General features: G+C 37.5%; 1 protein-coding gene across 1 annotated transcript in view; it reads left to right on the forward strand.

The window, feature by feature from the left end:
• The window catches only part of WDHD1 (WD repeat and HMG-box DNA binding protein 1), a 64392-nt gene extending 40411 nt beyond the window's left edge, over positions 1-23981 (forward strand). The window contains exons 16-25 of the mRNA XM_004426175.3: positions 11834-11948; positions 12603-12734; positions 15016-15239; positions 15336-15454; positions 15648-15704; positions 17895-17938; positions 18343-18510; positions 19106-19236; positions 20985-21123; positions 23154-23981. Coding sequence (XP_004426232.1) covers positions 11834-11948; positions 12603-12734; positions 15016-15239; positions 15336-15454; positions 15648-15704; positions 17895-17938; positions 18343-18510; positions 19106-19236; positions 20985-21123; positions 23154-23351 — 1327 coding nt within the window. The 3' untranslated portion in view covers positions 23352-23981. The remainder of the gene's footprint in view (positions 1-11833; positions 11949-12602; positions 12735-15015; positions 15240-15335; positions 15455-15647; positions 15705-17894; positions 17939-18342; positions 18511-19105; positions 19237-20984; positions 21124-23153) is intronic.
• The last annotated feature ends 1956 nt before the right edge of the window (positions 23982-25937 follow it).

A 25937-nucleotide genomic window follows, 5' to 3' on the forward strand; every position in this document is an offset into this window, starting at 1 on the left:
ACATCTTTTCATGTGCCTATTGGCCATCTGTATATCTTCTTTGGAGAAGTGTCTGTTCATTTCCTCTGCCCATTTTTTGATTGGGTTGTTTGTTTTTTTGTTGTTCAGTTGTGTGAGTTCTTTATATATTATGAAGATCAACCCCTTGTCAGATGTATGTTTTGCAAATATTCTCTCCCAGCTGGTGGGTTGTCTGTTCATCTTGATTCTGGTTTTGTTTGTCTTGTAGAAGTTCTTTAATCTGATAAAGTCCCACTTGTTTATTTTTTCTTTAGTTTCCCTAGTCTGGGTAGGCATGTCATCCGAAAAGATTCCTTTATGACCAATGTCAAATAGTGTGTTGCCTATATTTTCTTCTATGAGTTTTATAGTTTCAGGTCTCACCTTCAGGTCTTTGATCCATTTTGAGTTAATTTTTGTGAGTGGCGATAGCAGATGGTCCACTTTCATTCTTTTGCATGTGGCTGTCCAGTTTTCCCAACACCATTTATTGAAGAGACTTTCCTTTCTCCATTGTATGTTCTTAGCACCTTTGTCGAAAATTACCTGTCCGTATATGTGTGGTTTTATTTCTGGGCTTTCAATTCTGTTCCATTGATCTGTGTGTCTGTTTTTGTACCAGTACCTTGCTGTTTTGATTAATATTGCTTTGTAGTATGTTTTGAAGTCAAGGATTGTGATGCCTCCTGCTTTGTTCTTTTTTCTTAGGATTGCTTTAGCTATTCGGGGTCTGTTGTTGCCCCATATAAATTTTAGTATTCTTTTTTCTATTTCTGTGAAGAATGTCATTGGGATTCTGATTGGGATTGCATTGAATCTGTAGATTGCTTTAGGTAATATAGACATTTTAACTATGTTTATTCTTCCAATCCATGTGCATGGGATATCTTTCCATTTCTTTATGTCATCATTGATTTCTTTCAATAATGTCTTGTAGTTCTCATTGTATAGGTCATTCACCTCCTTGGTAAGATTTATTCCTAGGTATTTTATTCTTTTTGATGCAATTGTAAATGGTATTATCTTTTTGAGCTCTCTTTCTGTTAGTTCATTATTAGCATACAGAAATGCAACTGATTTTTGTAGATTGATTTTGTACCCTGCAACTTTGCTGTAGTTGTTGATTATTTCTAATAGTTTTCCAACAGATTCTTTAGGGTTCTCTCTATATAAAATCATGTCATCTGCAAACAGTGCGAATTTCACTTCTTCGTTACCTATTTGGATTCCTTTTATTCCTTTTTCTTGCCTAATTGCTCTGGCCAAAACCTCCAGTACTATGTTGAACAGGAGTGATGAGAGTGGGCAGCCCTGCCTCGTTCCTGTTCTCAGAGGAATAGCTTTCAGTCTTTCCCCATTGAGTATGATGTTGGCTGTGGGTTTGTCATAAATAGCCTTTATTATGTTGAGGTACTTTCCTTCTATTCCCATTTTGTTGAGAGTTTTTATCATAAATGGATGTTGTATCTTGTCAAATGCCTTCTCTGAGTCTATTGAGATGACCATGTGGTTTTTATTCTTTGTTTTGTTGATGTGATGTATCACGTGGATTGATTTGCGCATGTTGAACCATCCCTGTGTCCCTGGTATAAATCCCACTTGATCATGGTGTATGATCTTTTCAATGTATTGCTGTATTTGGTTTGCCAATATTTTGTTGAGGATTTTTGATCTATGTTCATCAGCGATATTGGCCTGTAATTTTCTTTCTTTGTATTGTCTTTGTCTGACTTTGGTATCAGGGTGATGTTGGCCTCGTAGAATGATTTAGGAAGTGTTCCATCGTCCTCTATTTTTTGGAATAGTTTGAGAAGGATGGGTATTAAATCTTCTTTGAATGTTTGGTAAAATTCACTGGAGAAGCCATCTGGTCCTGGACTTTTAGTTTGGGGGAGGTTTTTGATTACTATTTCAATCTGTTTACTTGTGATTGGTGTATTCAGATTCTCCATTTCTTCTTGGTTCAGTTTTGGGAGGTTGTATGAGTCTAAGAATTTATCCATTTCTTCTAGATTGTCCAATTTGTTGGCATATAATTTCTCATAGTATTCTCTTAAAATCCTCTGTATTTCCCTGGTATCCATTGTAATTTCTCCTCTTTCATTTCTAATTTTATTTACTTGAGCCTTTTCTCTTTTTTTCTTAGTAAGCCTGGCTAAGGGTTTGTCAATTTTGTTTATCTTCTCGAAGAACCAACTCTCTGTTTCATTAATCCTTTCTACTGTTTTTTTGGTCTCAATTTCATTTATTTCTGCTCTGATTTTTATTATTTCTCTCCTTCTGCTGACTTGGGGCTTTGTTTGTTCTTCTTTTTCTAGTTCTGTTAGGTGTGATTTAAGGTTGCTTATTTAGGCTTTTTCTTGTTTGTTAAGGTGGGCTTGTATCGCTATGAGTTTCCCTCTCAGGACCGCTTTTGCTGCATCCCATATGGTTTGATATGGCATGTTATCATTTTCGTTTGTTTCCAGATAGTTTTTGATTTCTCTAATTTCATCAATGATCCATTGGTTGTTCAGTAGCATGTTGTTTTATCTCCACATTTTTGTCACTTTCCCAGTTTTTTTTTCATGGTTCATTTCCAGTTTCATAGCATTATGATCTGAAAAGATGCTTGTTATGATTTCAATCTTCTTAAATTTATTGAGGCTTGCTTTGTTTCCCAACATATGGTCTATCCTTGAGAATGTTCCATGCGCACTTGAGAAGAGTGTGTAGTCAGCTGTGTTTGGATGGAGTGCTCTGTATATGTCTACTAGGTCCATCTCGTCCAGTTTTTCATTTAAGTCTACTATTTCTTTATTGACTTTTTGTCTGGATGATCTATCCATTGATGTAAGTGGGGTATTAAGATCCCCTACTATTATTGTGTGGTTGTTAATGTCTTCTTTTAGGTTTGTTAATAGTTGCTTTATGTACATTGGTGCTCCTACGTTGGGTGCATATATATTTATAAGTGATATGTCTTCTTGATGTAGTGTCCCTTTTATCATTATATATTTCCCTCCTTTGTCTTTCTTATCCTGTTTTATCTTGAAGTCTACTTTGTCTGATATGAGTATGGCAACACCTGGTTTCTTTTGTTTGCCATTAGCTTGGAGTATTGTCTTCCATCCTTTCACTCTGAGTCTGTGCTTGTCTTTAGTGCTGAGATGTGTTTCCTGGAGGCAGCATATTATTGGGTCTTGCTTTTTAATCCATCCTGCCACTCTGTATCTTTTGATTGGAGAGTTCAATCCATTTACATTTAGGGTAATCATTGATATATAAGGGCTTAATGTTGCTGTTTTGTCACTTATTTTCTGGTTCTTTTGCATTTCCTTTGTTTCTTGTCCCCTTTGTTTCGGACTGCCAATTCAGTTTGGTTGTTCTGTCTTATGACTCTTCTAGTTTTCTCTTTGTTTATCATATGTGGTTTTGTTTTGATTATTTGTTTAGTGGTTACCTTGAGGTTTGGGTAAAAAATCTTGTGTATGAGATATTCCATTATCTGATGGCCTCCTATTTCCTTATACTAAGTCAATTCAATCACTTTCCTCCTCCCCTTCTAAGTCGTTCTTGTTATACCTTATTCTATCTTGTGTTGTGGCTGTGTGTTTACAGTGATGAGGTTAAATTTATTTTTGATGAGTTTCTTCCTTTGATCTTTGAATTTAGTATTGAAGTGGTTGCTAACCTATTCCGGTAAAGATCTACTATTTTTCTGAGTTTATCTACCTATTTTTCTCCTTGCTCCAAGCTTTGTATTCCCTTTCTCTTCTTTTTTTCAGGCCTGAGGGCCTTCTTGAGTATTTCTTGTAGTGGGGGTCTCGTGGCCATGAACTCCCTTAGCTTTTGTTTATCTGGGAGAGTTACTATTTCTCCATCATATTTGAAGGATATTTTTGCTGGATAGAGTATTCTTGGCTGAAAGTTTTTCTTTCAGTATTTTGAATATATCATTCCAGTCTCTCCTAGCCTGTAAAGTTTCTGTTGAGAAATCTGCTGAGAGCCTGATGGGAGTTCCTTTGTACATTATTTTTTGTTTTTGTCTAGCTGCCCTTAATATTGTTTCTTTGTCGTTGACCCTGGCTAGCCTTACCACTAGGTGTCGTGGAGAGGCCCTTTGTCTGTTAATATATTTAGGTGACCTGTTGGCTTCGCTTACTGGTATTTCCTGCTCCTTCCCCAGATTTGGGAAATTCTCAGCTATTATTTCCTTGAATAGGCTCTCTGTTCCTCTTTCCCTCTCTTCTCCCTCAGGAATACCTATAATTCTTATGTTACATTTCCTAATAGAGTCACATATTTCTTGGAGACTTTCTTCATTTCTTTTTAGTCTTAGTTCTCTCTCCTCTTCCATCTGGAGCATATCTGTATTCCTATCCTCTAAAGTGCTAATTCTTTCCTCCATATTGTCAGCTGTGTTCTTTAAAGATTCCAGATTCTCCTTTATCTCCTCCATTGTGTTCTTCATCTCCATCAGTACTGATTGGTTTTTCTTTATGATTTCAATCTCTTTTGTGAAGAAACTCCTAATCTCATTGAATTGTTTGTCTGTGTTGTCTCGTATTTCATTGAGTGTTTTTATGATAGCTATTTTGAAATCTCTGTCATTTAGATTATGGATTTCTGTGTCTTCGGGGTTGATTTCTGGGTGCTTGTCATTTTGTTTCTGGTCTGGTGATTTCATATATCTTTGCATTGTGGTTCCTGTGTTGGTTTTAATAATTTTATTTATTTATTTATTTTTTTCCCCCCAAAGCCCCAGTAGATAGTTGTATGTCATAGTTGCACATTCTTCTGGTTGCTGTATGTGGGACGCGGCCTCAGCATGGCCGGAGAAGTGGTGTGTCAGTGGGAACCTGGGATCTGAACCTGGGCTGCCAGCAGTGGAGCGGGTGCCCTTAACCGCTAAGCCACGGGGCTGGCCCTTTTTTAAATAATTTTTTATTTCCTGTGTTGGTTTTGTTTTTCCTCATCCTGGAAATCTCTGGTTGCAATTTCCACCCGCTGCCACTGTGTGGCGGTAAAGGGCTGTGTAGTCTTAAGTCCCCTGCGCTCTGCTGCGATCTGCAGGTCGGCTGGTTTGATCTGGTCTGTCGGGATTGGTTGCTCTGGTCTGGTTGGCTGAGCTGCAGGGTCCGGTTTGCAGGGAGGGGGCGTTCTCTCTTTTGCCCTCTGGGTCCCTGGTGTGGGGGACCTCTTGTTCGCCCCTTGTATCAGCTCTCTGGGGTGCTCAGATGTTGATGGTAGCCCTGTGGCTCTTCTGAGTCCTTCGTGTGGGAGTTTCCCACTGGCTGAGAGAGCCCAAGAGCTACGGTTTCCCCGCAGAGGGCCGCCCCTCCCCCCTCTCTGGGAGCCGCGTGGACCAGGATCGCTGATCTGATGGGGAGGGAGAGGAGTTCTCCTTACCTCTCCCCACTTCCTCCGGGGCAGAGCACATTCCACTCTCAGATGTGCGGCAGTGTGGATCTTTCCGATCTAGCTTTTCACTGTCTGGGATTCCGTTGTTGGTCTGTGACTGTTCCTTTTGTTGTATCTTATGGGGTAACAGTTCAGGGGAAAGCTCACTCCGCCATGACGCTGACGTCACTCCCTGAATTATATCTTAATAAAACTTATTAAAAAGTTTTAATGTAATGATGTGGAAAGATCTGCAAGATGTGTTAAGTGAAATGAATACCATTTGTATAAAAGGGAGAGAGAATGAGAATACTGCATAATTGTATTTGCTTGTATATATGCCAAAGAATTCCTGGAAGAGTAAAAAGGAAACTAAGAATAGTAGTCACCTGGCAGAGGGAACTCAGTGGATAATATAGGAAACTTCCTCTATATTCTTTTTTATACTTTTTATGCATGTAAATATATTACTTGTTCAGAAATTAAATAAGTTAAATTGTTTTTTTTAATGAAAGAGGCAATTCAATAACCTGAATAAGATAAGGCTAGAAGTCAGATTTAAGACTTCTTAACTTGGCTACGTGGAAGTTACTGGTAACCCTTATAAAAGTGATTTTAGTGATATAATAAATTCCAGATTGTGGTGGGCTGAGAACATGGGAGGTAAAGAAATGAAAGTATAATATGTAGATAACTCTTCAAGAAGTTTGGCTGTGAAGAGGAGCAGAGATGTAGGGAGGTATCTAAAGGAAGATGAGAAGTCAAACAAGGTATTATTTACCTTGGGTGATTGTAGAGCATTTTTGTAGTCTTTTGGCAATAAATTCAGTAAGGAGGGTGAGATTGACAATGTAAGAAAAGAAGACAACCAAAGGAATGAAATTCTCAAAAAAGATGATAGATTTTAGACCACCTGTCTAAAACGGGAAGATAAGAGATTTTATCAGTTATAGAGAGAGGGAAGAAGATAGACACAAATGCAGATAGATTTGGTAGTTGAAAGGTGACAGGAATTCCTGTCTGATGAAGCAAGGTCAAGGGTATTTTTAAGGCACTGGTTGGCAGTGGGATGTTTGAGAAGAGAAGACATAGTCTTCTAAGAAAATACAAAATTGAACTTAGTAGAGAACTGTAGAGGAATTGCTGGTTATTATGTCTCTGTCTTGGGTTTTCAAAATCTCCAAATATTCCATTATTGACGTGTTTAGTATCAGGAGTATATTAGTTAACTGTTTTTAACAGTTCTTAGGCTGTATGTCCATTTCCATGAATCAAGTTATTTAGTAACTTGAATGAAAGAATTCACGTTTTATCTTAATAAGAGGTTAAGTTTTGAACCTATAAGGATCTTTTACTATTCCATCTAATGTTTATTCAAGTAAGATGATTCATTTTGCTAGTGAATGTCATTATCTTAAGGAGGTATGTGAAATTATTTATTTGCAATGAATAATTTTGTTTTTTCATTTAATTTTAATATTATAAATACTTTATCAAGTTTAATTTTTACACCCCCTAGTCATTTATACAACCAGCCTTCTTTTCTTATCTGCTTTTCAGTTAAGGTCTGCAAAGAGTTTTAACTCTCATTAAAGGACATGATAATTACAGCTAGTAACGTTTACCTGTTAAATTCAACATGGGATAAAGAAATAATGGACTCTAAATTATAGCTCTTAGACTTGGAAGGATTTTAGAAATTGTCTAGGCCAGTGGCTCTTGACATTTTAAAGTATAAGAGCCCTTTTAAATGTCAAAACATTTCATGACCTCTAAATGATAGTAGCTTCTACATTTAGTATCAGTTGATAGAGAAAATCTAAAATAACAGAAAGCTTCTATAGACCTAAAAATTATATTTTATTTTTTATTTTTTTGTGAGGAAGATCAGCCCTGAGCTAACATCCATGCTAATCCTCCTCTTTTTGCTGAGGAAGACTGGCCCTGAGCTAACATCTATTGCCAATCCTCCTCCTTTTTTTCCCTTTTTCTCTCCAAAGCCCCAGTAGATAGTTGTATGTCATAGTTGCACATCCTTCTAGTTGCTGTATGTGGGATGCCGCCCCAGCATGGCCAGACAAGCGGTGCGTTGGTGCACGCCCGGGATCTGAACCCGGGCTGCCAGTAGCGGAGCACGTGCACTTAACCGCTAAGCCATGGGACCGGCCCCTAAAAATTATATTTTAACATAAATTTGTATTTATAAATTACAGCATCTACATGCATGTGAAAACTCTAGTACTAAAGTGGAAACTTTTAAAATTTGTTCTACAGACACTTCATGGTGCCTGTGTGAATGAATGGACACTTTGCCTTAGCAGCCCTACAGTGATAAAAGAATGGGAACCACCAGTTTCTTCTGGCCCAGTTCCTGTGCTCTCTGCCTTCACTCCCAGTCCTTCTCCCCAATTTTTACAGATGAGAAAACTGAGGTCCAATAAGGTTAAGTAACTTATTTGAGATGACACAGCTAGTTAGTGGCAGAAAAGTTACAATATTTTCTGTACGTATTGGAGTATAGGAACAATGGGAGTTGAGTTGATAAGTGGACTGAAAGAATAAACACTTCTCTCTTAAGAACCAGCTTATTCTAGGAGAATAATTGAATTACTGAGGAGAGTCTCATCCAGCAGACATTTGAAACACCGAGAAGATATGCTGAAAAATCTGTTAATAAAAATGTATATACCATGATAAATTGATCAGAATGTTTTTAATTTTTTCCTTGCTTTATTTTGGAAGAATAAACTTGAATCAGAATACTTTTGCAAGATTGGAAGCTACCATTTCTCAGTATGGCTTACAGCACTTTTCATACCAGCTTTCCTTATATTTAGACACATTTAGAGATGATTAATTTTCTTCCTATAGATAGAGATACATAAAAGGTCAGAGAAGAAAATTCTACGACCAATTTTAGTAGCCAGTAGCCTGCTGCTGTGTTTAATGAGACTTACCTATCTTTGCTCTCAAGAACTTCACCCTTGATAGGTGACTTGAAACCTCTAATGCCTCTGTTTGCTCTTAGTGTCTGTGGTAAGGATGATGAACCACTTGCTCCCTGGGAAGGCAGTGTTGCCTAGTGGTCCACAGCTCAAGCTCTGCAATCACACTGCCTGTGGTGGTGTCCTGACTAAAATGCTCACTTGTGTGGCCCTGGCCATGACACTTAGACTCTCGGTGCCCCTGTTTCCTCGTCTCTAAAACCAGGATGAAACTAGTACCCTTCTCACAGAATTGCTGTGAAGATGAAGTGAGTTAATATGTAGCATGTGCTTAGAAAAGTGCCTGGCCCTTAGTGAGTCTTCCTTGAATGCCAGCTCTTAATAATAACAGCAGTTTTCTTAAAGAAAAGAAAAAAACAATTTACTTAAAGGCATTTAGCCATGTATTTCATGATTAATGATACCTGTTTCTTTATTCTTTTCGTTTTAAATGCTTTTTTTAAACTCAGATTTAGCAATATTTACGCTTTCTTTTTGTTCAGGAGTACATTTTGCTAAAAATAATGTTTAAAAAATTTGAGTCTGTACAAAACACCTGCCTTTAATTATGAATATAAGTAAGTACTGAGCTGTAGAGGTACCACTCCTACCTCCATTTGAAACGAACTTCAGTTTAGCAAAACTGTCTTTATGGTTTCCTTAAAGGACTTTTTATATGATCACTACTGGTTAATACATAACTGAGAGTTGACTAATTTTGTGTGCTAGTTTAATTTGCATTCTAGAAACATCAGCCTTCCTTCTTTTATCTCTTTAGTGTTTAAAAGCTCTGTCTTGAGTTATTTAACATACTTGAAAACAAGATTTTTTTTTGAGTTGTGTTCGTTTAACCAGTATTTGTTATAGTGCTGACTGTACGTGCTGCATTACACAAAGATAAATAAGGCCAGCAGCCTGACAATTGGCTTGTAAAATCAGAGTCCCCTCGGACACGGGAGGTCCTGTCCAGCCAGAAGACAGCGCAAAACTTGCTGGGGGGAAGGCCAGTCTGGACACTGGCCCCAGTTTTCTCCAGTTTGATATTTTTCAACTCTTCCTTTAATATAATAAAGAACAAATTTTGTGATTTGAAGAGGAATTGAAGTAATTTTGTCTCATTAGTAAACTGTGGTTTATTTTTTTGACATTTTCTCCTCCAAATGGTTTAGCCACATAGTTTCCGGGAAACTCATTCATTGTAGGCAAAACTCACCAAATTAACAGTCAAATGAATTTGTTTTTTCCTCTTCTTCTTCCATGAAAGGGATATTTAGAGAGAAAAGATCTTTTTTTTTTTTTTAAATTTTATTTATTTATTTTTTTCCCCTAAAGCCCCAGTAGATAGTTGTATGTCATAGCTGCACATCCTTCTAGTTGCTGTATGTGGGACGCGGCCTCAGCATGGCCGGAGAAGTGGTGCATCAGTGCGCGCCTGGGATCCGAACCCGGGCCGCCAGCGGTGGAACGCGTGCACTTAACCACTAAGCCACGGGGCCGGCCCCATGAAAAGATCTTTTTAATTCAAGTCTTTACAATGAATGTATTTGCAAAAAGTATTTGAGCTGTAAGATGTTTTTAAACAAGAAAATGTAAATCACTTTATAGAAAAGAGAATGTTAAGGCAATTAAGATTATTCCCAATGTTGTTCTTAATTTTGTTAATGTACATATATGTATGTAATGGGACTCATCCTTTCTGAATGCACATGTTCTGTCTTGTCCATTTTGTGTGACTAGTAAACCAGTGTTTTTTGTGAATAGGTGCATGACAGAATTGCCATAAGAGATTTTTCAGACACCAGTTCACACTGCCACCTCATATTGTGTGGTGAAAACCACTGATTTATATGAAGTCGTAAAAGGGGAGGGGGAAGAAAGAATGAGATTGTATGTTCAGAAATATTGAAACTCTAAAAACATGTTTGTATTTTTATTGTATAGTCACAAAAAGAAGGAAAGGTGTATTCAAATCTTACTAGGAAGGGGGCCTATGTAGTTTGAAAAAGATTTCTGGGTATTGCCCCCTTTTTTTTTGATTACTCTAGTGGGCATTTGATAATGCTAGAAGATATTTAGGAAAAAAATGTTAAACCCAAGGGCCTTATTTCTGCTTAACATTTCCCTTCAAGAACTTAAAGCCCTGGGCCGGCCCTGTGGCTTGGTGGTTGAGTGCGCGCGCTGCGATGCTGGTGGCCCGGGTTCGGATCCTGGGTGTGCATCGAGGCACCACTTCTCCGTTCATCCTGGGGCCGAGTCCCACATGCAGCAACTAGAAGGATGTGCAGCTACGACATGCAACTATCCACTGGGGCTTTGGGGGGAAAAATAAAATAAATAAAATCTTAAAAAAAAAAAAAAAAAAGAACTTAAAGCCCTGAAGGCTGTACTATAAATTAAATGCCCATGATACTTACAGTGTGCAGTCATGGTTTTCCAGTGATTTTCTTGTAAATAATTTGGAGTACATAAATTAAGAATATTCTGTGTATATAAATTATTCTGTGATCAGTGAATGCTTTTTAGTTAATAAATTGCAGTAGTACTCATCCTGATGGGCATCTTTGAATGCCTTACATATCCTAGTCAGAAAGGTTAGACAAAGTCCTTTCCCTCTGAGCTATTACCATATAAGGCAACCTCTGATTTAGCAGAGAAGGTATACATTATAACCTTTTTGATGATACTGGATTTTTTGCTCCACTCTCACCAATATCTAATAATAAACACTTTTCTGTATTGGACATTCCACCATTTTTTTGTCTGTTTGACACTTTCTACCAACAGTACTGAGTATTCCCAAATGATGAATGAAAGTGAATATGCTTCATTAGCATTTTATCTTAGGGTGATCTGTTTTAGAACATGGATCCCATGACAAGTGTTTATGGCACAATTTCTATTTTTTACAAGTGGCCAGTTTGCTAAAGAAACACAGAAGAGAGCTGATTTTACTTTTAGCCTTTGCTATTTAATAAAGCTGATGTAAGGAGGGATTTTTTAAATTCTTGAAATGCATGGAGGGATAGTGTTAATACCTGATCAAGGCTAAAGCTTTTTTTTTTTTTTTTTTTTTTGTGAGGAGATCAGCCCTGTGCTAATATCTGCCAATCCTCCTCTTTTTTTAGCCGAGGAAGACTGGCCCTGGGCTAACATCTGTGCCCATCTTCCTCCACTTTATATGGGACACTGCCACAGCATGGCTTGCCAAGCAGTACGTCGGTGCATGCCCAGGATCCGAATCGGCGAACCCCTGGCCGCCGCAGTGGAGCACATGCACTTAACCGCTTGCACCACCGGGCCGGCCCCTAAAGCACTTTTTTTAAAGAGGAATTTGTTGTATTTTATTAAGCCAAATATTGGAATAATATCATTATTCCAAGTTACTGACTTTTGGAAAATATTTATATTTTAGCAGTTTTATGACATTTTAGGAAGTTTTTATGGTGCGACTTTTTCTTTACTGACAGGTGCATTCCTTGTAAAGGTTCTCGGTTTCCTCCCACCCTTCCACGCCCTGCTGTAGCTATATTGTCCTTTAAGCTTCCTTACTGTCAGATTGCAACAGAGAAAGGACAAATGGAGGTATGTGGAAATCTTACCTTGACACTCTGAATTTCATAGTACACTGCCTGTGACACAGGCATTGAAAAATTATCCTGATGACCAGTGTTGAGTACTCCTTACTTGATAATTAAATAAATAGCAGTAGGAGGACTGCTTATGATCACCAGGGCAGCTGAGTGCCATCGCTGCTTCCAGGGACCTTCTGTGAGGTAAACGGGTATGACCATCAAGGCCTCACGAGGGTAAGGCACCCCCTCTTGGGGTGGAGCAAGTGCCTGAGAGAGTTGCTCCCATCAGTTTTGTGCCGTAGGCACCTGGCTTGCCTCACCCCAGTCCTAGCCCTGCATCATCAAAAGTCATTTGAAATGTAGCAACTAGTTATTAAACAAGGAGCAGATTGGCTTCTAAAAAACTAGTTTACCAAGTTCTCTAAGCTTTAACTATAATAGCTAGGAAACTGTTTAAAATGCTAAATTTCTGTCCCTTTTTTTTAAGGATAGAAGATGAAATCAAGCCATTGTATCACATTAGAATTTGAATTGTAAAATAAGCTATAGAACGGAGTTTATCAGAAAATAGCATATTCAGAAACTGATATCTTAAGGTAAACATTTAACACTTAGCTGGTATTAAGCTGATAGTTGACTCTAAGCAATTTTTCCATTTCTGTAGGAACAATTTTGGCGTTCAGTTATGTTTCACAATCACCTTGATTATTTAGCTAAAAATGGTTATGAATATGAAGAGAGTACTAAAAATCAAGCAATAAAAGAACAACAGGAACTTTTAATGAAAATGCTTGCGGTAAGTAAAATAAATACACTGAAAAAATTAAATGCTTTTCTGTAGGTTGAATTTCTTAAAGGTATGTGAATTAACACTGAGTTCCCCAACCTAGATTTCCTAAGTTGTATCCTGTCGTGTTTTTCTCCCTGAAAGTTCTGTTTCTCAGTTGATGTTGCAGTTAAAATATTTAGAACATTGCCTTGTATTTAAGATCCTAGGAGGAAATAAACTGTTCTGGTGCCGCCTCACTTTTTGCTTTTGCCCACCACACAGTTTTAACAGACCTTCCAGGTGGTTCTGATGCTCACTAAAGTTTAGAACCATGGCTGTAGCTCTTGCTCTGGTCGTGTGCAACAAATAAACTTTGAGGGCTTTTAAACCTCCGAGGCTGGGCAGTCTTAACTTTGATAAGGCTTTTAGGTAGGCTTGCCTTTTGTCATCCTCTTAGACAACTATGTGTGGTAAGTTTGTCTATAGCCGGTGACTAGGTTTGGTGCCTTGGAATTTAAGTAGTTTTATCTTTGGAGATAAATGAACTTTTTGAAACATACGGTTTATATGTTTGTGTCCTCACTCCAGGTTGGTTTATGGAGAGGAAAATCCTATAATTTCTTCTCTGCTCATATTGCACTAGACTGTAAGCCCCTTGAGGACAGAGACCATCCAGGCTCTGTTTAATACATAGTAGACCTCAGTATTTCTTAAGAGAGTAAATGGTCCAGACTTTTCGTTTTCAAGTTGAGGAAGAGGGTTCTGAGGGAAAAGTGATATCTAAGACCACATAGCTAACTGTAGCTCCAGTCTCCAGAAGGTGGTATTCACTACTGTCCTCTCTATGCACCACTGCCTTGAGTTTAGTATTAAAGAAATTTAATTAGTTTATGTAGAGTAAGTTTTGTTCCTTTTGTAAAGTGTCATTTGTGATTTAGGAACTACTAACCTTTCTACTTCCTACAAGACATGTAAGGAAAAATATGTGTAATTTATTTAGCATTTAGCCTTTGAGGAGCTTTTCCTCTGGAGCAGTGTTTCTCAGCAGGGCACTAATAGCTTTGGGGCCTCGTCAGTTCTTTAGCGTTTCTGGCCCCCTGGCAAATGACTGTAGTTCAGCCTAGTTACTGTGAGAACCACATTACAGTCATACATCACTTAACGTCACGGATACATTCTGAGAAATGCATCATTAGGTGATTTCAGTTAACATGATGTTGTTATGTTGATGTTTTGTGAACATCGTAGAGTGTACTTACACAAACCGAGATAGTATAGCCTACTACACACCTAGGCTATATGGTACTAATCATATGGGACCACCATCGTATATGCGGTCCCTCATTGACTGAAACGTTGTTATGTGGTGCATGACTGTATTCCCTTTCACCTCCAAATGCCCCCTGAGGCACAGTACTACCTTGATTGAGAAGTACTGCTTAGATAAGTGATACTAGAAAACTTGAGGACATGCAAGTGAATAGCTAAAGCTTCTGTGCTGACGGATCAGACATGGGATGTCTAAGTAACAAAATAATCCTTCTACCCTATGAATTATGAGACCCTTAGTCTGCGAAGTATGTATTTTCCTCACACTGTACTTGAGTTGCCTCACTTTGAGTTATCAAAATTCATATTAGAAGAAAAACAGTGTTTTCTAAGAGATGTTAACTGAATGCCATTTGTTTTATATTGTTAAGTATAAAAAATAGAGCAAGAAAAAGGAAGTTGTTTTTTTGGAAGTTGTATAACTGTTTCTAGTAGTTGGAGATCATAGACGATCACTCTTAAAAATTAATGGATAAATCTACTTGCCACCACTGAAATTCACGTAGTAGCATTTGTGTGCCAATTCTGGGCAAAGTAATAACAAATAAATCATTTACAATTTATTCCTTCTTTAAATTTGCTACCCTACTTGGCGAGGGCAGGAAAACAAATTTAAGAGAACCACATTTGAATTTTAAATGAATCTTTTACTCTCCTTGCAGTTAACGACTTGAAATGATATGCCATATTTCATTGACTCTATGCTGCTATTGATTGTAAAATGCACCATTTATTTATTTAAGCCACTGAGACAGAAAAAAATGCTGCCAATTAAACTCTGACCCATGATTAATTGTAAGACACTCCCCAATTTCAGAGATGATAAAATGTGTAAAAATGTGCATCTTAGAATCAATGAGATCCAATATCTAGAAAACTGTTTTCTCAGTTTTACTGTATTTACTACTGTATCATTCTTTTATTTTTAAAAAGTTTTGCTTAACGTGGTTTGATACATTTTTCTTTCTTCTTGAGTTAGCTTTCTTGTAAACTGGAGCGGGAATTTCGTTGTGTGGAACTTGCTGATCTAATGACTCAAAATGCTGTGAATTTAGCCATTAAATATGCTTCTCGTTCTCGGAGATTAATATTGGCCCAACGACTTAGTGAACTGGCTGCAGAGAAGGCAGCAGAATTGGCAGCCACCCAGGTAGAACAGGAAGAAGAGGAAGAAGAGGATTTCAGAAAAAAGCTGAATGCTGGGTAAGAAATATTCAGTTGTTTGAGTTTTTCTTATCATCTTGAATATTAAGTTGATCTTTGCCTAGCTCTTTATTGAATAATATTACTGCATTTTAGTTATAGTAATACTGCTACAGAGTGGAGCCAGCCAAGGCTCAGAAATCAAGTTGAAGAAGATGCAGAGGACACTGGAGAAGCTGATGATATAGAAGAAAAACCAGAAATACATAAGCATGGTAAGAGGCATGAATCTTTAAGGCAATTTAAAGTTGAGAAATGTCATTTGTGTGTTTTTCCCCATTTTACTTGGCTGAGGAAAATTGAATACCCATACTTTTTCAAGACATCTTTGCTATCTGATTGTTGATTATAGAAGATGACATTATATTCCCACTTACCTTATATTGTTTTATCTTAATTATTCTATAGGACAGAACCCATTTTCCAAAAGTGCAAATTCCTCTGATGTTCCAGCTGTTAAGTCAGGTAAGAAATGTTTGTGATTCTGTAATATCAAGGAAATTTTGCAAGTAGACTTTAAAATGATACATCTACTCAATACACTTTACCCTTTAGAGCTTTTGGTTTTTTGTTTTTATCAGAGATGTTGTTTGTGAAACTGTGGCATTTAACAAATATTTATTAAATGCCTATTGAGTGTCAGGTATTTGACTAGATGGGGAATACAGAAGTCAAGCAGACATGCATGGTTAATCCCTGCATAAACCTTATAATACCAGTTGACTTTTTAAACTATGTACATATATTACTTTGATTAAAAACATTACCTTTAAAAACATATACAGAGGGGTGGGCCGAGTGCATAGAAGTTAAGTTTGCATGATCCGCTTCAGCGGCCCAGGGGTTCATGGGTTCAGATCCTGGGCACAGACTGACACACCACTTATCAAGCTGTGCTATGGTGGCGTCCCATATAAAGTAGAGGAAGATGGGCATGGATGTTAGCCCAGGGCCAATCTTCCTCAGCAAAAAGAGGAGGATTGGCAACAGATGTTAGCTCAGGGCTAATCTTCCTCACAAAAAACCCCCCCAAAAACAGAAAACCATGTACAGAATATTAAAAGAGCATATAACAGGTGGCTGTAATCTAGTCAGTGAGGGGGATGGGTTGGGACCCCAAGGAGGTCTCATGGAGTGTTTAAAACAAAGACCTGAAGGATGAATAAGAGTCAGCTAGGCAAAGGTGGGGGGGGCAGAAGCAGAGGAAAAGTATGTGGGCTTAAGGAACAGCATGTATGCAGAGTATGAGTGTGGTGTGAAGAGCACAGAGAGCAAAGAAAAAGTGGTACTGAATAGTTCTGGAGTGGTGGGCAGATCCATGTGGGCCATAGTAAGGATTTTGATCTTTATTCTAAGGTCTCTGGGAAGCTGTTGTAGGTTTTTAGGCGGGGGCATAGCATGGCACACTGTGCAAAGGAGGAATGCATATAAGGAGACTACTGAGGCAGTCCAAATGAGAGTGAATAGTGGATTGGACTAGGGTGGTGGTGATGGTAGAAAGAATGGGAGGAATTGAAGAGGTGTTTCAGAAGATGATGTGGAGAGTGTGCAAGTTCAGGGTGTGGAAAATGACTCAGTTTCTGGCTTGAGTACTTGAGTGAATGATAGTGCCATTTACTGAGAAAACACTAGAAATACAGATTTGGATAGGAGGATGATGGACTTCTATTGGATATTTGGGTCAGGAGCTCAGGAAAGTAGTATCTCTGGGATAGAGATATAAAGTGAAAATCGTTGGCGTAAGTATAGCAATTTAAACCATGGGCATGGGTGAGTGAACATTAGGGGAGGATGTAAAGTGAGAAGAACAATGAGCTTAGGCCTAGGGAATCCCCAACATTTAAACATTGGGTAGAGGAGGAGGAGCCATTGAAAGAGAATGAGACCAGAGAGGAAGGAGGTAAGCCAGACAATGTGGTATCCCAGAAGTCGAGGAAGGAGACAGCATCGAGAAGAAAGGAACACTCAGCTATGTGGCATGCTGTTGAGAGGTACAGTAAGATGATGACTGAAAAGTATCCACCAGGTTTGGCCACACAGAGTTTATTTAGTCCTTAGCAAGAACAGATTCTGTAGGGTAGTAGGGCTAGAAGCCATATTATATTGGATGTTGGAATGTATGAGCAGTGAGGAAATGGGAATAGCTGTATAGACAGCTTTTGAGAAATTTGGCTATAGGGGAGGTGAGAGAAAATGGTGACTGGAGGGAATGTGGGGTAGAGAGGGTTTGTTTTTTTTGTTTGTTTAAGTGGGAAACTTGAGCAGCCAATAAAGAGGGAAAAGTCAAAGATGGTGTAGCCATTGATAGGACAAGTTTCTTGACAAAGCAGGAGGGGGTGGGATCTACAGCACAAGTAGAGGAATTATTAACCTTAGCTAAAAGAAGACACCGTTCCTCCATGGTAACAGGAGAAAGGACAGATCTATACATGTTGGGTTTGTGTATTTCATAGTGGCAGGTTGGGATAGTGTTCATTGAATAGCTTTTATTTTGTCTTGGAAATAGGAAGGAGGTCATATATAGTTGTTAATAGTTTTAAAGTTGCAAAGTACATTTATTTTCATATAATATAGATAAAATATTTCATCTATTATTATAAAAGTCAGAAGTCTTCCACGCTTTACCACTAAGTGAGGGTTTCTTTCTTATGAAAGGTGCAGTTACCTCTAACAGCCAAGGACGAGTAAACCCCTTTAAGGTAAACTCTTTTCAGTGATATTTTCTATTACTTAAATACATTTCCGTACAGAGAAAATATTTCCAAACCACCGAATGACCCTCCTCAGACTTGGAGGCATTAAAGACTGAAGCAGGTCTTGGTGAAAACAAAGACGAAAGCAGCACTGGTTCACGCTTAGGCTAAGAGTTGTGTTTTCTCCTTATCTTCTAAGTACCTATCGTTTTGAAAGATATTCCCTTTTTTTCTTGGGGATGTGTGTTTGAGAACATGTGCATCAATCTTAATTTGGATCGTACCAAATGTATTCAGTTCTAAAGATGAGACTGCAATACAAGCTTAACAGAAATTTAAAGGAAAAATAAATCTATTGGGGTTTTTTTCCTTCTTTCAACGTAAAATGCTAATGCAGGTTTGCTCTTTAGGTGTCAGCCAATTCCAAAGAGCCAGCCATTTCAGTGAATTCATCACGTTCAACTCATATTTTAGACAATATAAACAAATCATCCAGGAAATCTGTACTTAATCGAGCTACCAATAATGAAAAGTCTCCAGTTATAAAGCCTCTGGTTCCAAAGGCAAAGTCTAAGCAGGTACCGTTCACTGCCCACATCTGCGCTAAGCAGCATGCGGTCTGTCTGTCTTATTTTGGTTTTGTTCACTTTCCAGGTGTGGGGCAGGAGGCTCCAGTTGTTGGTAACTGATTGTCTGCGAGGGCATTGGTGCCTAATTCTGGTTTTGCTTCAGAACCACTTATAAAAAATATATATACCCAGACCCCAGGGACTCAGGCATCTGTCTGTTTTTTTTTAATTTCCCAGATGGTTCTGATGCGTGTCCCTGTTTAATGACACCGAGTATACTACCTGGTTCTAGTCTGTCCTTGTTCTGTATTCTGATTTTGCCTCCCAGCTTTCATCCCAGGTTTGTCATCAGTAAGATAGATCTATTGTTTATCTTTTCCATTTCATGTAACTTTATTTATTTAGAAAACGTGGAATTTGAAGTATAGTTTTTTTGAGTTTTGTGTGTATATGCATGTCTGTTTTCAACTGAGAACCTTAGGACTTCACATGTTGGTATAAGAATTCTAAATAACTATAAATATTTTTCATTTTTCAAAACTTCCTTGAACATATAGAATCATACTAGATTTTATTGCGGTATTCATTATGTTTGTTTTTATAGGCATCTGCAGCATCCTATTTCCAGAAAAGAACTTCCCAAGCTGATAAGACTGAGGAAGTGAAAGAAGAAAATCCTAAAAATCCATCATCTGAAACCCCAGCGATGTGTCCTCAGAACACTGAAAACCCAAGGTCAGTACATGGAGACATTTAGTGTTCTCAAGGTTCGGCGTCCCAGTAAAAGGCACGCAGAGCAGCAGTACAGTCTGCAATTCTGTTAGTTATTGTTATAAGTAATGCATTGGCACTGTTAGTGGGCATTCTGAACACTTGTAACTTTGAGGAAGCCACAAATATTGATTAAGGTCTATTTATATTACTTATTAAAGTGTGCTTTGATAAATTGTGTATGTGTTTTAAATTATAGATAGATTTATTGGAGCATTATATTTTATAGTTCATTTTTTGTTTGTCTTTAAATAGATAATAGAGTTACATGGGTGACACACAGTCAAAGGATACAAAACGATGTGATGAAGAGTAAATCTTTCCTGTCCACCCAGTTCCCCTCCCCACAAATAGTCACTGCAGTAGGATTCTTACTAGCCTTCCAGAATTACTCTATTCATATACAAACACTTATATTTGTCTATTTCTTTAGTTTTACAGAAATGGGAGTATACACATTGTTCTGTACCTTGCTTTTTTTCACTTAGTTCTTGCAGATCGTTTCATATTACTATATAAAGAGTTTCTTTAATCTTTTTACATCCATTGAGTGGATATACCATAATTTATTTAACTCTCTACTGGTGGACAAAAAGTGGTTGCTGGTCTTTTGCTAGCTTGCTAGTCCTATTTGCTACAAATAGGACTGCAATGAATAACTTTATATGAATGTCATTTCTCACATATACATATAGCTATAAGATGATTCCTGTATGGTTCAAGTTAATGTGCACTTGTAATTCCAATAGATATTGCCAAACTTTTCTGCATTGATGTCTCATTTTGTACACCTCCAGCGATATGAGAGTTTCTGTTTGTCCATATCCTGTTTGTCCACCAATGTAATATGTCACCAAATTTCTTGATCTCTGTTATGCTGGATTTATTTAAAATGCATTAGTGAAATTGAAAAAGTCACCGTGTCATTTTTAGCATTATGTATCTCGTTTAACCAGTATCTCATGTTAACCAGTTTATTTTGAGGGTGTAGGTATGGTTTTTATTTTTTCTGTTTTGTTCTGATTTTAATTTAGATATTTAAAAAGTGAAAGTTTTATTTGATTCAATTTTTTCTACTATCCACTTGCTCTACAGAAAAAAAGTGCTCAGTAAATATGTTTGCATTAAAAATGTTTGCATTAAACCTTTACTTGTGACCTAAAGACAATTTGTGTCAGAAGTGAAATCTAATAAAATTGACAAGTGTGCTGTGTCCATGCTTTACGTAATGATGATACAAGAAAGGACCCACACTCCCAGGTCAGCTGTGAGAGCAGGGGTGAGGGGATGGGTAAGGAGCTTGAGAGAAGTTGTGAGATTTCAAATAGCTGGTTTGGGAAGCGGAGAAAGAGCCTACAAGATACGTGGAAGAATTTTCATGGGCCAGGGGGCTAAGTGACATTGGAAACCTTGAGCCTGTCGCCATTCACAAAAGAGTTGAAAGTGCAGAGTTCACAATTGCTGCACTTGGAGAATACAAATGTCAGTAAACCCTTTGAATTGACCTTACAAAGGATTTTTCAGGTCATTATTTCTGCAGTCTCCAGGCAGTTTTAAGCAATATGTAATATGATTATTAACAAGTGTAATTAATTGTCTCTCTTACTTTGTGTAGGTATGCAAAACCTAATGGTTAATTACTAACCAAAAGAATCATAAAGCACTTTAAACCGTCTTAAGTATGAAATTTTTTCACATAATTGCTGTTTTAGGCCAAAGACTGGGTTCCTGATGTGGCTGGAAGAAAACAGAAGTAATATTTTGTCTGACAATCCTGGCTTTTCGGATGAAGCAGACATAATAAAAGAAGGAATGATTCGATTTAGAGCATTGTCAACTGAAGAAAGGAAGGTACGGATAATTATGTTGAGATTGAGATCTTAGTGAATTCCCAGGTACTAAAAATTCTTGTAGAAAATGCCTTTTTCTGATTTTGAAAATTGAATACATTTCAGTAAACTCTTGGTGGAGAGAAAATTAAATAATTGAAATGTCAGCTTTGAACATATGGATATATAATAATTATTATTTAGTGCTGATGATTAATTTTTTTTGTCAGATATACTGTTTACATCTTTATAAGTTCCTGCATTTTGTAAGTTAGGGGAATACTCCAAGAAAAAGTGCATTACTTATAAATCAAAAGCAAATAAAGTTAATAAGTAAAAATAAAATTAGTTCACGTTTTTGGACTACTACTTTAGGGTCCTTGTAAGCAGAATTTTTAAAAATGCTATTTACTTATACATTAAATACTAAATGAGACTATTGCTTTGGGGGAAAAAAGCTGGTTGTTCTGTTCCAGCCTTTCACGTGAAAATTAGGACAGGTGGCTCGTGCCTATTGTTCCTCATGTAAATTTCTGCCACGTGAAGGAAGGCTAGGAGCAGCTTTCTGTTGCAAGGCGAAGGAACGTGTGTGGTATATCAGTTAAAGTCTTATACTTCATTTCCCCAGGGATGGCAGTGTGCAGCGTGGGCACCTAGTGACAGATACTCACTTTAATGAACTGGGTTTTATGTATAAAGGTGTTGCAAAATGAGGAAGCTAGAAATTGCTCTTACCACCTATAGCTTCATTTAGAATCTCATCAGGAACTTTGTGTTTCTCATTTTTTATGAGTATTTATAGAAAGATAAAAATTCTAAAGAATTAGATAAAATGGCATCTGAGTGAATAAGACCTTATGCAGCAAAAGAGGAAGCGACTTGGCAAAAGTTATGATTGTGTTTTTGAGTGCTTAAAAATGTAATCAGTATTTTTAAGGTAAACCTTAAACATTTACTTAAATCCAGTCTGTTAATTTGAGAAATTCTACAGCTCAAAGATCCTTTTTCTACAATAAATAAATGGGTGGGGAAATAAAGCAGGAGGAGGAGGAACTATTATAGATTAAAAGAAATTTAAGAGACAGCTGAAAAGAGTGAATTTTGTTAGGTTCCTGCATAGTGAATAGAAGCCAATCCCAAAAGAATATGTACTGAACGTAACGTTCCTGAAATAATAGAGTGATAGGGATGCAGAACAGAGTACTGATTGCCAGCAGTTGGGGCCTGGGTGAGGAGTATGTGTATGGGAGGGTGGGCAACGTGAGCGTCCTTGTGGTGATGGAACTGTTCTGTATCTTGAATGTGGTGGTAAATACACAAACCTACAGTAGAATTAAATACACACACACACACACACACACACACACACACACACACAAATGAGTAGAAGTAAAAAGGGAGATTGTATCGATGTCAATATCCTGGTTGTGATATTGCACTTCTGTTTTGCAAGGTGCTACCATTGGGAGACACTAGGAAAAGGGTGCACGGGATCTTTCTGTGTTATTTCCTACAACGGCACGTGGATCTACAATAATGTCAAAGTAAAAAGTTTTATTTAGGGGCCGACCTGGTGGCGTAGTGGTTAAGTTCGCAAGCTCTGCTTCGGCAGCCTGGGGTTCACACGTTCGGGTCCTGGGCGCAGACCTGTGCACCGCTCATCAAGCCATGCTGTGGTAGCATCCCACATACAAAATAGAGGAAGATGGGCATGGATGTTAGCTCAGGGACACTCTTGTTCACCCAAAAAAAGAAAACAACGACTTTTATTTTTAAAAAAGTGCCTGCAGTTTTAGTATTTTGCACTTAATATAGTTAAATACAAGCAGAGTTTAGATTGAAATGTAGTAAAGTGTAAATTTTTTAACATGCTCTGCAATTAAGAGTAAGAGATTGTTGACAGTGAGAACCATTAATGGTTAGCTTAACACTTGAAGTGCTAGTTACGCTGCTTTGTATGCTAGAATGTCACCTGGAAAAGTAAAGAAGTCATTTCTTTCCTATTTTTTATTATTGCCTAAAAATCGTTTCTCCTCCAATGTTTTTACAAAGGCGTGGGCTACCAAGGGCAGAGGAGAAACTGCAGGTGATGGAGCCGGAGCAAAGAAGCGGAAGTGTGCGGTTGAGGAGGGTAATGGAACTGAACCAGAAAGGAAAAGCAAGGAGAGTCTGAAGTCGCCCAAAGAGCAAAGACCTTTAGGTCTTGCTACGAATCAGAGACTGTCAGCCTTTGCATTTAAGCAGGAATAGAGTAAGGAAGTGACCTTAGGAAAGCAATGGAGTTTTTACTCATCTTTGATAAATCTGGACTGTTTTTTTTTAATCTTTGGGAAACTCATTATATATTTTTAAAAGAATTTAAAGACAACTGTTTGTCTTTATCAGATAATGTATTAATTATATTGGTGTAAGTAACAGGGCAGGTGTAAAAACTATCATCTCTGCAGATTGCTCTGCCCCCAAATGGAGGGCCATTCAGAAGCATTGTGATTGTGGTCACTGACTTGAGGCCACCAGCATGTCCCAGTGGAAGTCAGTTTGATTTTGTTTCTTACCTTCAAAGTCATCAAAGCCAAGGTCTTAAAACCTCTGAGCATTGAAGTACCTTCTAGGAGTTTCCTTGTTTGGTTTATGTCCTGTACTGGGAAGTACCGTAGTGGTCCTCTTCCCCAGTGTGCTACCATAGGCTGCTCTCTATGTCTAGACTGGACCTAGGGGACCATGTTTTTTAATATGGGCCCTGAACATGTAAATAATTTTGTAGATGAGACTTTTTCTTTTGTGTGTTTTGGAAATGTCTTCATATATGGCTTTCGATTGTCTATGGCCTGTTTTTTTTTTTAAATAAATGAAACTTTAACATTTCCATGTTTGGCTTGATATGGTCTTAACATTGTATTATTTTATAGTACTTATCACCATAATTTCCACCACCGCCTTCATCCTGCTACACATTATGCACACAGAGGAGAAGAATTGAAGATATTATTTTAACAGTATTGCAGCCCAAGGCATAATGTGCTCCTGGTCAGATACTCTGGTTATCAGCATCGGCAGTACTTTTCTGAGCAAGTCTCTGAAGCCTTGATAAGAGAGTAGTCAAGAGTTAGGGAAAATGTTTAACTCCTTTATTTTGGACAAACAAGATTTAATTAAGCATTTCATGCATTTTGGTTATTATTCTAAGCAGAGCTTAATACAAATGCAGCCACTTAATGAGGTATCTGATACCTTGGAATGCATGTTTGTAGACATATATTTTGTTTTTATTTCCTCAACTTGCTTATTGTATATAGTATATAATACTTAAAAGTACAGGGGCTGGGGACATAGTAGTAAAATAAAATCAGATGGCTCGAAGTTGAGGATGGTTTTATAGGTTGGAAGAAACAGAATATGTTGAAAATTTTGATGTATAGGAGCCAAAGGATACTCCTTATCTCATGATGATTAAGGTTAGGAGGGAATACATTTCTGATTTTTTAATTGGTAGTTGGTATTGAGAGACATTATAGCACAGTGGTTAGGAGCGCAGATTTGAAAGCCGGACTACCTGGCTTGAAGACCCGCTGCAGTACCTACCAGCTGAATAACCCTGGGGAAGTTCTAGCCTTTGTTCACTCATCTGTAAAATGAGTATAACAATAGTACCTACTTCTTAGGGTTGTTATATGAGAATTAAATGAGATAAAAGCACTTAGTTCCTAGCACATAGTAATGTTTTATATAAATGTCAGCTCTTATTATCATTGTGCTATTGGCTATTTTATCTTGCTTTGTACTGTATGAATTAATTTTGATTTTAAGATCCTGACATGTTTATTTATACCTTGGAATGCATGTTTGTAGACATATACTTTGTTTTTATTTCCTCAACTTGCTTTTTGTACATAGTGTATAATACTTAAGTATATAATCTTTGAGTGTTGTATTTCAGATCCATAGGAATCTGATACTACCAAGGATTTGCAAAAGGCTTTTTTAATCCCCTGCTTTTATTTGGTTGAGGGAAGGTTTTTTAGTGACCTGATTTAACTTACAAATGAGAACTTTGAAACCAAGAAAGATTATCATTATTCCTTTGCTATATAAGATTAAATCTCTTTTTTAAAACTTTTTTTCAGAAAATTGGGACTTAATGGTAGGAAAATGGAATTGGGAATAAATTAACATATTAACCACCATCATGATATCAATAATATTGCCTATTCTGAGCTTATGTTCTCTAGAAAGTTGTCGTATGCCTAATTTTGTTCTCCGACAGCAAAAACTTCTCAAAAAGATTATTTTATGGCTTTACACTCATCGAAAGGGCATCATCTAATTATTCCGGAGAGCTAGTGAGTGAGTGCGGGGTTATACCTGCCAACTCCAGGGACTGTGGTCATCTATAGCCTTTCCTATCAGTGCAGCAGCCTGTGGTGAGCCCCCGTCACTAACATGGAACAGATCCCTTTAGACAAAAGGATGAGGCCCATCCACATAGAAAGCATCTTGATCAGTGACTGGTTATTTTATGGGCCTTTTTTGGTTTTCCAATTGTTTTATTATAAGAAGTATATAATTTTTCCCCAGGTTTTTATTTTGAAAATTTTCAAACTTACAGAAAATTTCAAATAATACCGTGAACATATTGATACCCTTTATCTAGATTGACTTGCTGTTGACATTTTGCCTTGTATGCTTTATAGACAGGGTATTTCCTGAACTATTTGAAATATGCATCATGACACTTCACCCATCAGTACTTCAACATGTGTCCCCTAAGAACAAAGACATTCTTCTACATAACCACAATATCATTATACCAAAGAAATTTAACAGAAGAATTTTATT

The sequence above is a fragment of the Ceratotherium simum genome, chromosome 24, assembly GCF_057802395.1.
Source record: "Ceratotherium simum simum isolate JZ-2026a chromosome 24, ASM5780239v1, whole genome shotgun sequence".
In the NCBI taxonomy this organism is placed as follows: Eukaryota; Metazoa; Chordata; class Mammalia; order Perissodactyla; family Rhinocerotidae; genus Ceratotherium; species Ceratotherium simum.